This window comes from Protomyctophum parallelum, assembly GCF_964188405.1.
Source record: "Protomyctophum parallelum genome assembly, chromosome: 6".
NCBI classification, from domain to species: domain Eukaryota; kingdom Metazoa; phylum Chordata; class Actinopteri; order Myctophiformes; family Myctophidae; genus Protomyctophum; species Protomyctophum parallelum.
This window is the reverse complement of record NC_139701.1, coordinates 9,623,116-9,635,974: the sequence shown is the minus strand read 5'-3', so window position 1 is coordinate 9,635,974 and position 12,859 is coordinate 9,623,116. Positions and strand designations below refer to the sequence as shown.

The 12,859-nt window shown below is 42.0% G+C and overlaps 2 protein-coding genes across 3 annotated transcripts in view; one reads left to right on the top strand and one right to left on the bottom strand.

The window, feature by feature from the left end:
• The window catches only part of naaladl2 (N-acetylated alpha-linked acidic dipeptidase like 2), a 402,484-nt gene that overhangs the window by 112,044 nt on the left and 277,581 nt on the right, over nt 1–12,859 (top strand). The gene's annotated exons all lie outside the window — the stretch shown is intronic.
• LOC310860336 (uncharacterized protein) lies at nt 8,256–10,689 on the bottom strand (the record flags this gene model as incomplete). Of its 2 annotated transcripts, XM_083767194.1 has the most annotated exons (3): nt 8,859–8,997; nt 8,611–8,763; nt 8,256–8,351 (listed from the first exon to the last, which is right to left on the bottom strand). In XM_083767194.1, exons 1-3 carry the CDS (start codon nt 8,943–8,945, stop codon nt 8,256–8,258), a joined length of 336 nt encoding a protein of 111 aa, XP_083623320.1. In that variant the 5' UTR covers nt 8,946–8,997. The 2 variants fall into 2 exon arrangements, 1 of the variants encoding a protein (XP_083623320.1); XR_014569366.1 differs by lacking the exons at nt 8,256–8,351; nt 8,859–8,997 and adding an exon at nt 10,351–10,689 and having other exon boundaries at nt 8,628–8,763.

The window sequence follows — 12,859 nt, the reverse complement described above, 5'->3', positions numbered from 1 at the left end:
TGATCTTGTGGATGCGGAGCTGCTTGCCGTGTGTTTAGCATGTGAAGTCCGTGGCTGCCTGGGGTCTTTGATAGTCCTACATGTCTTGCCTACAGAACGTCCTATGACCTATGCTGTATGTATGCCCTGGATGGAGTGACGCTCACATCCCTCTGCAGTGCTTTGCGGTTGAGGACAGTGCCGTTTCCATATAGGCACGGTCAGGATGCTCTCTGTCAGAAGGGCCGTAGGGTCTTGGGCTGACTGCCCTGCCAAGCTCCCTCTGTCCATATTGTATTTGTAGGCATTCTGCAAAGTCATTGTCACAAAATAAATCCTCGTTAAACTATTGCATATTTCCAGACTATTTACTCAGACTGTTTCAGCCAGGGGTTAAACTGCATCTATAAAGCATCCCGCCCCACTGTGGCCTCCTATTATGCCAGGCATTATGACAACTTATGACTATTTTATTGAGATGTAGTAGTCAGACATGTATTATCGTTAGTGCAGCACTGTGTATCCCTTCACTCTGAGTAAGCGCCACTGATGAGAAGATTCTGAATTGCACTTTGATGGAGAAGATCTTAGGGGGTGTGTCACAGTAGAAGACTGGAGGATGCCAGAAGAATGATTGAGGGGCATTGGAGGGGAAAGAGTATATTGGCAGGGACAATTACACACGGTAATGCAGCTTTAGAGAGAGAGTGCCAGTTTGGGGGGTGAGGGTTATTGGGGTGAGTATGACAAAACAGTGATGACATGAATAACAACACAGAATTAAACATCAAATTAAAGCTGTTTACAGAGGCTGCCTGTCTTATAGGTGTAATGGGAGTTTATTCCAAGCCGTCGGGCCGTAGGAGTAGAATCCTGCTTCACCGTATTTTTTTTGTATGCCATTGTAGGCACGTCAAAGCAGGTTAGCACTAGACTACCTGAGGGGTGGTTTGGAACATATCGAGGCAGGCAGTCACACAGGTTTAAAAAGTTTTATAACAAGAGAAATACATTTAAAATGTTTTTATATATACACAGATTTACAAATAAAGAGCATCGGAATGCGTATCCCAGTCACAATGTCACAATTACAGTAGCTATACTATGCAGATGTTACTTGTTCACATGCTATGTTAGATATACTGTTAATTTGACCACAATGTTGCTAACGAATGTTACATAGATGCAGTAGATGGCATGTTCAGCCAGATGCTAGCTTTGATGTTTACCTGGTATCCTAATTACTTAGTAGCACTAATGTTATTCTTGGCACTCTATTTATTTGACTATTTACATTTTGTTGGCAAGGGTTCATGCCATTTATTTTGATCTCGTTCGTTTAAGGCACTCTGGATAAGAGTGTCTGCTAAATGGCTAAATTGTGCCGTGGCTCAGCGGTCCAGGCACCTTGGCTGGTAATCCAGTCTGGCAGTGTGCCGTGGGTTCGACTCCCGATCCCGACGCCCTTTACTGCATGTCTTCCCCCCCCCCATCTCTCTCCCCATTTCCTGTCAGCCTACTGTCTGTCCCTGCATAAAAAATATAAAATAAAGGCGAAAGCCACAAAATAATAAATTTAAATGGCTAAATTGTAATTTGGACATACTCCAGTGAAAAGGTGTGTGAGGGTAATGACGTGGACCTGAAAGTAAGCAAAAAAGTGTGTGTGTGTGTGTGTGTGTGTGTGTGTGTGTGTGTGTGTGTGTACTGCATGTGCACATTCATTTGTATTTGCGCCTGTTATTTTTTTTAGGAACCCCTAAAGTATAGGCTTTGTTGCTATAATGGCTCAGGACATTCAACGGATTTTTGAGTTCTCATTGAATTCAACTGTTGCAGAGCTAGCTGTCTGTGAAACAGTCGGCACAGTCGGGGGCGGCAGTGGCCAGTTCGAACCCGGGCTCCCCCAGAGTTAGTGTCGAAGTGTCCTTAAAGGCGTAGTGAAATGAAAAAGACGTTTTTCACACTTTTAGACCATATCCGTGGTCATCATATGGGCATACCTAACAATGGATGCCAAAAAAATGGGAAAATTCTCATTTCTGTGTGTTTTTGTATCAAAGGTCCATAAAAACCATTGTATTATTTATTTATTAAAACGAAAACGTGCTGCGTGATGACGTGTAGAGATACACATCGATAAAAGCCAATAAAAATGAAGCTCACCCGTTTAATTCCCCATATGTGCGCATCCGTCCAGCACAGCTGCTACTGATTACAGAAATCCTCCGTTTTTATTCCCATTCAAGATAACATCCAGACAGTGTATTACTCGGTTTCAACTTAATCATCACGCTAAAATATGTATCCGAAAACATTATAGGGTAGAAATAAGCCACATAACAGTAAACTGGTGTAGCTGGCCGACAATCTGATTTGTAAACAAACATACACCATGCGTGTTGCGTATAGCATAGCTACCGTCCCTAGCTACCGTCCCATCGCCTGAAGGGATGCGACGCTCTGATTGGTTTAGAAACTTCAGACCGGTGTTTCATGTTGAAACTTCAAAATAAATTGATCTCCATTTCCGTTTCCCTACACCTTTAAGCAAGACTCTGAACGCCTAATTGCTCCCGATGTGCAGGTTGGTGCCTTGCATGGGTGCATGCAATGGGTGAATGTAATGCACAATCTATATGTAAAACGCCTTGGATGAAGGCGCTATATAAATGCACCATTTAACATTTACAGTCGGTGTAAGTTAAACGGGTGAGAAATTCCTAGATAAAAAGAGAAGGATCTGGGTACACAAAGTTAAAAAATTAGGAACGTCACACATGTGTGTGACAGCCAGAGGAACATGCTTAGCAAAAAGCTAAGCACCAAATATTCACCAGAAGAAAAATAACACTTTTTATTAGATCATAAAAAAACAATAATAATAAACGGTAAACAAAGTAGAAAAGGAAAAAAAAACTAAAGAAAACACATAAAATCAATATCTTCATTAAGGCCAGGAGGGGTGAGAGCGTCTAAGGAATGAATCCAAAAGTTTCCTGTTGATTCAATTTTCTTAGGCGGTCTCCACCTCTTGGAAAAGGTTCGATGTGTTCTATACCTGTAATTCTCAAGAGTGTGCCATTGTTGTTATGGCATTGGCTGAAATGTCTAGCAATCGGATAATTTATATTATTAATGCGAATAGCATATTTGTGTTCAGCCAATCTATCCCTGAGGCGGCGCTTTGTCCTGCCAATATAACAAATGTTAGGACAGGTACATGTCAAACGATATATTACGTGAGTAGTATTGCAATTGATAAGTCCGTTAATCTTATAGGTTTTCTGTGTTTTGAAATCTATGAATGATTTAGTCTGTGTCTGTGAGCCACTGGAGCAGTGGGGGCAACACATGCACTTGAACATACCTAATGGTTTGTTGAGCCAGGTCTGCTTTTTACCAGGTTGAACTTAAAGTAGCTGTGCATGAGTTTGTCCCTCAGGGTGGGGGCTCTATACCAGGTGGAAGGTAGCTGTGCATGAGGTTGTCCCTCAGGGTGGGGGCTCTTCTAAAAGAGAAAATAGGCGGCTTAGGAAATCAACCTCTCATGGAGGAGTCTCTCTCCACAATCGACCAATCATTTTTGTATAATGCGCTGAATGTGTGAAGACATGTTGCTGTATTGCGTGTCAAAAAAGGGGCGGTTCTGAGTAGCGGGCGTCTGTTTGTTTTTAGTTAGCAAGTCCGATCTGTTAAGGCCGGTTAACCGGTTTATAGCCCCTCTCTTTAAATCTGGTGGCTTTCTGATTGAAATCACTGTCGCATATGCGGCGTAGGCGTTGAAACTGTCCGAAAGGGATATTTCTTATGAGACAGATGGAAAGAGTCCGCTCGTAAGAGAGTATTTTTTGAGGTTTCCTTCCTAAACAAGGTAGTGTGAAGCATGCCCGATTCATCTTTAAATGGTCAAGGAAATTGAGAAATTCCGATCGCTTGAATAGAGAATACTAAGTGTGTGGGATGACGATTTCTTACAGACATCTGTTGACCTCCAGCTTCCATTTGATTTCCCCACACACATACATTAGCTGTGATTGCTGTCGATGCCAAACTGTAAAATTGTTCTTTTTTTCAAACCCACTCTTGAATAGATAAGCCGTCAGTGGCGAAATAACCACACTTTTGGGCCTTTTATTTCATTTTAACGGTTGTTTTCTCCCCCTTAGCCGTTATCGACAGGGCAGTTCATTTGGGCTTTGATGATGCAACGTGTAAAAAGGATAGTTAAATTTGATGACATACCAAGACACTGGCCAGGGGCTTTTATACATCTGATCACCTCTCGGAAATCTCTCTCTTTCTCTCTCTCTCACGCATGCACGCACGCACGCACACACACACACGCACACACTCACACACTATCTCTTTCTCTCTTAGTCCATTGCACATGATTTCAGCCAGGCAAGAAGTTTAATGATGCTCTTTAGGAGCTGCAGTGAACTCAGGGGTGGTGTTATTGGTGTGCGTGGCTGCGCACACGCACGCACGCACGCACACACACACACACACACACACACACACACACACACACACACACACACACACACACACACACACACACACACACATGGTTGTTGTGTGTCCAGGCGTGTCTAAGCCCAGCTTGTGGTTTTCCCATTCACATCAATGCCTTTTAATGCGTTGGGGGTCCCTACAGTACTTTTAGTGTGTCATTATCATAATGCTGAGGGGTTTTGGTCAGTCACTTTACTCACTTAGCCTAAGGAGCTCCTCATCACTCCATCCATCACATTTTATTCTATTCCTGGAACCTCGTGTGACTGCCGTGACCCGAGGAGGAATGAACAGCTCTAATGTGACCCATGTGGTCGATGCGGTCTAGCTTTCAACACACAGTGCGCCGCTTGCGCGTTCAGATTTATTGCTCTGTACGGACGGAAAATGTCAGATAATCGTTACACGCCGAAGGTGGATGAATTTTGTTGAGTCTCCAGTGTTTAACCACTTGACCACTGATGTTACACTTCCTAGTACGACCAATATGCTACGTCACGCATAATTTGATTTTCTATATCGTGGTTCGTCGTTTTCACCATGTATTTGTATTTGTATACTTAGTTTTTTCACGATTCTTGCCTTTAATAACATGCATGTAAAATAGTTCCTTTGATGAGGGCCAGGTGAACAGAATAGACAAACCAACATTTCTGGCTGATAACGTCTCATGGGGGGTACGTATATATTCACACTTTAAGCAACACCACTCTGTATGGGAAATATACCTTTTCAGTCACTGTTGTGAATTCTCTCCATACTGTCCAAATGGCAGCCTCTGGTGGACATTTCCCATTCCCTGTATCCACAAGGAGACACACGTTTGCCATAATCGCCACTTAACTCATTGGCCAATCACAGTCCAGGTGTGTCCCTATATAACCAGTCACTCACTCCACAGCCCTCACTCATTTCCCAGCCTTCATCCAGGCCACATGCCGCTCTCAACTGAGTCTACAACTCCAACCCAGACATGAGTGCTTGACAAATGTAAGCGCTGGTTCTACAATATGTTCTCATGTCTAAATCCCAGTGCTAATTCCTACCTGTTTATTCTGTGGCCATATGTTGATCAGAGTTGCATATTTTATTTACTTGGCATTGTCATTCATTATGGTCCTTTATTGTTCATTATGTTCTACGGCTTGTACATGCTATTATGTTCTGACTCAGTTGCTATACATATTCTGCTGTAATCATAGCTATATTGTTTGAATGCTAATTGCTAATGTATTCCATTCTGTTTGCTCATTTGTTTGTAGAAACCTGCATGGTGAATGGAGAATAAAAGTGCTAACTTGTTAAATCTATACCTTGGTGTCACAAAACCTCTCTTTGACTGGACAAACTTGGGTGGTCAGCTCAGATCCAACAGACCAAACCAGATAGTAATTAATAGTCACAGTGTAACTCCCCTGTCAAGTGGTATGTTCCAATGCCCTTCCCCTCCCTATAGACCGATTCCGTACCGGTTTCATGGTCGCAGCCTACGTATTTCCTGTAGGCGGATCCGCCATAGCTGCGGGGGAGATCAGCACGTCTTTCATTACAGTGAATGTAAAGTGTCTTGTTTTCGTTGGCTCACGTTACGCTAATTGATAACTCTATAACGTTACAAAGATGCCCAAAAAATCGGGACGAACGTGTGCAGTTCATGGCTGCTCCAACAGTAGTGGCAAAATCCAACTCTGGAAAGAAACTGAATGTCAAAAACACAAACCTCTACATCATGAAGATTGTCCATGCCAAAAGCCATACGGTTTGCACAGATTCCCTGGGCGTGCAGAGGACAATGACGTGCGCCAGATGTGGATCAAAAACATCAACATAAAGGACTTTGTTCCCACAAAGAACAGCACGGTAACTTTTGGATACTTTTTGTTAGTTATACCATTAATGCTAGCATGCAGCCCCCATTGAGGAGTGAAATGTTATCTCAACTAGTTCATCATTGTTAGTAAATAAGTCACCTGTGGCTTGACATTATTGTGATTAAATACTAGGCTATTTGGACAAACTATGACAGTCTAATGAACACAAATACTGCAGGACACAGTTGTATGGTAGGGTTCTACACATAAACAAACTTCATGGAAAGTTGGAAACATCTGGGTCTAAATTAGACCCAAGTAGTGAGTCACAACAGTGGCTGAATGTTGACAATCTAGTCTACCCCCTATGAAATGGTGCAAAGCAATGTACGTCCACTCTATGAAATGGCTATGCCACCATTTAGTGGACAGTATTTTCTGAATCAGAATAAATCTTTATCACATCACAAGGTGGGTAAAATTATTAGTTGAGAAGGCGTTTTTGCAGTCAAAATAGAGGCATAAAGTGCATAATATAACTAATTGCATAACATGATACATGAAACCATTTAGTGGACAGTATTTTCTAAATCAGAATAAATCTTTATCACATCACAAGGTGGGTAAAATTATTAGTTGAGAAGGCGTTTTTGCAGTCAAGATAGAGGCATAAAGTGCATAATATAACTAAATTGCATAACATGAAACCATTTAGTGGACAGTATTTTAATGCATTATGAGTTATATCTGGTAGCCTACCAGTATTTACTATTCATCCTAATTATTCTATCTTTAGGTGTGTGGAGTACACTTCCCAGATGGGAGGCCAACAAAAGAACACCCGTATCCAGTTCTGCAACTAGGATATAAACATGTACGTTTGATTCTCCCCTTCAAATTGACAGTTTGATGTGATTGTTTTTGGTTCAACAGATTAGGTTTATTTTGAATAAAACAATAACTTGTAGTGCATCGTTTCTTTTCCTTTCACAGGGGAGAATGACATCTGGTAGAGCCCCCCCTAAGAGAAGAGGCCTTCGGTCATCAAGCAGCAGCAGCACACAAAACGCAACAACATCAACAACAACAGAATTAAACGCAACAACATCAACAACAACAGAATTAAGAGCAGGACCTGAAGACACCAGTGATATCGGAATGGAACATATTGCAGACCACAATTACTTCTGTATCAACTCAAGGGCAAACAGTGCAACACAAACTGATGTCATGCCTCTGAAGCGTGATATTGGAATCCAGTGTCCAGAAATTATTACAGACCACAGCTACTCTACCATAAAGTTAACAAACCGTGCAACACAAACTGATCCTACACCATCATTGTCAGCCTATGACCTAGATGACAAAGATGCAAGGTTTCACACGGGCATAGGTATTGCAAGTTTTTGGCAGCTTTTACATTCCCTCATAGCTTTTCACCCACCTCCAAAGATGACCAGATTAGCAGTCCATGACCAGCTGTTACTCGTTTTAACTAGGCTACGTCTTTGTTTGATGTTCACAGACTTGGCTAAAAGATTTGGAATAAGCAAGACCTCAGCATGTGTGATCTTTTCACTTTGGAGACCAATACTTGCTAGGTTTATGAGGGAAAATGTGATTGCGTGGTTGCCTAGGGATACTCTCAGAAGAATAATGCCATCATGTTTCAGTAAAAATTATCCCAAAGCAACATGCATAATAGACTGTACAGAAATATTTGTCCAAAGGCCAAAACACTTAAGAAAGCGATCCCAAACATTCAGCAACTACAAACATCATAACACTTACAAATTATTATATTGTATTGCCCCCAATGGTTATGTGATGTTCACATCAAAACTATTTGGTGGACGGGCCAGTGACACTTTCATCACAAAGAACAGTGGTCTTCTTGAACTTCTGATTCCTGGTGATCAAATCCTAGCAGACCGTGGGTTCACCATCTCAGATGTGTTGCCTCCAGGGGTGACTCTGGCTCTCCCAGCTTTTACTCGCGGCCTCAAAGAACTTCCTGGGCATGATGTTGTGGCAACACGGCGCCTAGCAAATGTCAGAATCCATGTAGAGCGTGCAATTAGAAGGTTCAAAGGTTTTAAAATGGTCAGTTATGTCATTCAAGGTAGTATAAAACATGTTGATGACATTGTGAGTATTTGTGCTGGGCTATGTAATTTGCAACCCAAGTTAATTCAGACTGAAACTGAGCAACAAGAAACATCTGATATTGAGGAAGAAGAGGAATGTGATGTGGATGAGGATGTAAGCCTAGATGAGCATGACATGACTTGATCCTCTTTACCCCATCGAGGGGCATAGGGCGTCCACCAGAGCTCTCCATCTCAATCTCCTGGGCCTGGGCTTTTGCTTCCTGCCAGCTCATTCCAATGTTCTTTAGGTCTTGGAGAGTCTCTACTCTCCAGGTGTTTCTCAGCCTACCCAGATTCCTATTCCCCTGAGAAAGAGAAAGATGGAAAAAATTATAAACAATTATTATTAATTCTCAGTTTCCCTCCTCATGCACAATAAGTAAAATGTTTATTAGAATACCTGTATCCCTGTATCCTCTTCAAACCACTTTGTTGTCAAAGGCTCCGATGTTTGGTCATGCCTAGTGGCTACCAGCAAAGGTGCCATTCAATTTTCGTTCCACCCAGTTTTGTGGATTTTCTTTTTTGGGCACTTCAGAGGCTACTGATGATTCAGATTTCCTTTAATTTACTCCAAATAAACTACTCTGGCCCTTTGTTTGTGCAGCAATTGTCTCCCTCTCATGTTTCCCACATATCACATTTATTTTCATTACAAAGTTTACATTTGTGTTGAGCTCATGACATGCTCATGACATGGTGAGTTTTTCATTTGCTTTGTTTTGTGGCTGTGCAGTCAACACGTTATGCAAAAGAGTTCCAGGTATTTTGGATAGACCAGCCATCTCAGGGGATTGCATCCGTCTCAAAAGCTGTTACTTTCATCGAGGTCCCTGGTCTGGCCCCCTGATGTTGTCAACTGCATCAGGCCTCACATTGTCACATTGTCATCTGTGCATGCTGTGCCTGTGTGGCTGGCCGCATCTTTGATTTTGTACAGTATCCCTGCTGAATGACTGCAGCTCTTCCCTTAAGTTGGTTGGCCTAGCAGTCGCAGTTCACATCCACCACTTTGCCATCCCTCCTCTGCAAAGTTACTTCAACATGATGGTACATGATAATGTCCTGTGAGTAACACAGGTCCTTTCAGAACTGTGCTCATCATTTGGTAGCATGTGGAGTATCTTGTCAAAGTCAGGGGCCAGATAACAGTGATTGGCTTGATTGGGCACCCTCTGGGTGCACACCCTGTAGGTGCATAAATTGATTCCCTTGGCGTCTGGCTGGTGTTTGGCTGCTGCTACCATACCAGTCTTTATCTGCTTGGTTTACCAAAACCTAACTCGGTCGGTTGTGACAGCCAGCGACTAACAGAATGAGTACCTGGATTGACGACGTCAGACAGTGGCCTCCAGTTACTGATAAAGGTAATTAATTGATGGCAATCGCCAATCAGTGCTTAAACCACTGTCTTATTATTACACTGTCTAGTAGACTAGACTAGCTTTGACTATTTTCCTACACCATCTCTTTGCCAGAAAGTCACCATGGCATGCATGCGGTTAAGTTAGTATTTATCCCAATGCTGGGGTGGTTAACTTGTGTTTACTGTTTGTTGTTTGTTTGCATAATAAAAATTATGAAATGCAAATCTTAATGATCTAAGACTGTGTATTTCCTAATCATTACAGATAAGTGGTATTAATCCTATTAAAAAAACAAATGTTTTTATTTATTTTTATGATAGGTATTCAAGAATATTTCCTTCACCGACTGGCATGTGATGAACAACCCAATGCCAACTACAGGTCCCTGATAGAGGGTCAAAATTACCTGAGCTCCGGATGGGTTGGCCAGATACTCCACAGGCTACCAGATGAGGAGCACATACTCTTGAAAGGACCTGTTCGCTACTCACAGGACATTAAACAGTACCATCATGTTGAACTGACCTTGCAGAGGAGGGATGGCAAAGTGGTGGATGTGAACTGTGACTGCATGGCCAACCAAGGGAAGAGCTGCAGTCATTCAGCAGGGATACTGTACAAAATCAAAGATGCTGCCAGTCAGGGGTTCACAGGCACAGCAAGCACCGATGAGGCTTGTGTCTGGAACAGTTCCACGTGTGACAATGTGATGCCTGATACAGTCGAGAACATCAGGGGGCCAGACCAGGGACCTCGGAAAAAAATGAAAATAAAGTCAACAGCATTTGAGAAAGATGCAGATGTCATTCAGCACCTCACATCCCCTGAGATGGCTGGTCTATCCAACATACCTGGTACCCTTTTGCATGATCTGTTGACTGCACAGCCACAAACCAAAGAGGTTATTGATAAACTGCCCACATGTCACGAGCAATGTGCTCAACAAAAATGTCAACTTTGCAACTGTATTTTTGAAAGACATGTGTTATGTGGGAAACGTGAGAGGGAGAGAATTCTTGTACAATCCAAGGGCCAGAATAATCAATTTTGGCTAGATCAACGAAAAATAAGAATCACAAGTAGTGAGGCCTCTCAAGTGCCCAAAAAGGTTGACCCACAAAACTGGGTGGAACGAAAATTGAATGGCACCTTTGCCGGAAATACAGCCACTAGGCATGGCCAAACATCCGAGCCTTTGGCAAGAAAGTGGTTTGAGGAGACCACAGGAATAACTGTGGAGTGTACAGGACTTGTTGTACATGAAGAGGAAAACTGGCTTGGTGCCAGCCTTGATGGTATTATAGATGCCGATACCATCATTGAAATTAAATGTCCTACAGCCAAAAAACTTGTGGCACACAATGGCAGTCTGCTAAAAATGATTGACTCTAACAAGTACGATGTGAGGCATAAGGATGGAAAATATATTCTGAGGGAAACGGCATCAGGATTAGGGTACTATTACCAGGTACAAGTGGCGATGCATTGTGCTAAAAAAAAAAATTGTAAATTCATTGTCTGGACTCCAAATGAGCAGATCATTGCAGATGTCCCATACAATGAAGAGTGGATTACAGAGAAAATCAGCCACCTGAAGGACGTGTATTTTCAGCACTTACTTCCAGCAATATCCACAAGGATAGCCCACGGGGTAATGAAAGTGGATGGACTAAAGTAAACTAGCCCTCTTTTGAATTTAATGAGTTTCAGTTGAGAAAATGTTTTCTGTTTTTTCTTTATTGCTCTGTAAAGCACTTTGCGCTGCATTAATGTCATCAAAGAATCCAAAAGATGCTATATTAAGTATATTATTAAGTAAAATAAATATTTTTTTGATCTGCACATGCCTGTATCTCCAACTTCATGCACAGAGGCATAACATTTTCCACATTGGATGCTGTGTCTTCACTTCAGGCCCTGCTGCTGCTTTATGACTGAATGCCTCTTCTCTTGGGGGGGGGGGGGGGGGGGGGGCTGCATTCTCCTCTGTGAAAGAAAAATAAACAGTGCTTACCTTTCTTTTTTTAAGTTATTGGTTTTCAAAAGAAACCAAATATTAAATGAAAACAATCACACCAGACAGTAAATTTTAAGGGGGAAATTATATTTTTATCCTAGTTGCAGAACTATGGGTGTTCTTTCAATGGCCTCCCATCTGGGAAGTGTACTCAACACACCTAAAGATAGAACGATGAGGATGAATAGCTGGTACCACATAATAACAGACTCAATAACGCATAAAACATATTTTCCACTAATTTTGGGCAGATTAGTCATATGATGCACTTTATTCCTCTATCTTTTTACAGTAGCCTTCAATGAGTGAATCTTCTCAACTGATAATTAATCACAATTATGCCACGCGGCCCACGCCGCATGTGACTTATTTTGAGGAGCAGCTTAGCCTACTAAAAATTATGTTTTGATGAATTGAACAAGGTGGACCCTGTTGTAAACAAGTGTAAACAGTAATGTTTAATTGGGTCGTCCACTCAGAGTTAACAGTCTTTGTATTGAGTTTGTGCTTGAAATATACTGTAATTCTGCAAACTGTTTTCAATCAATCAATCAATCAATCAATCAATCAATGTTATTAGCGTTAGCTTAGCCATTGTTCACATGACGCTACTGCAGTCTGTTTTACGCGATCGTTACATTTAGAGTGAAAACGTGTACATAAACATTCAGATTTCAAATATGAAGTACTCACCACGTGGGGCACGGGTGTTAGAAATGTGCTGGTACGGCGATTAGCATTGCTGCATCCCGCGTTGTTTAATAAAAGGCATTTTATCCGAGCAGTTTTTTTGTCAGGTCGAGGAAGGAGTGTTGCGCTCTGAAACAGTGGGTGTGTTCGATATATTCACGCTGACCGCACTGCCAATACAAACTAATGAGAGAGTGCGCTCCCGGTGAGAAACTGTGTATTTTCCGAACGCACCCCGTTTGAGAAAAATAACGAGGCGCTTGGATAAAAATGCCATTTATTAAACTACGTGGAATGCAGCAGTGCTAATCGCTGTACCAGCACATT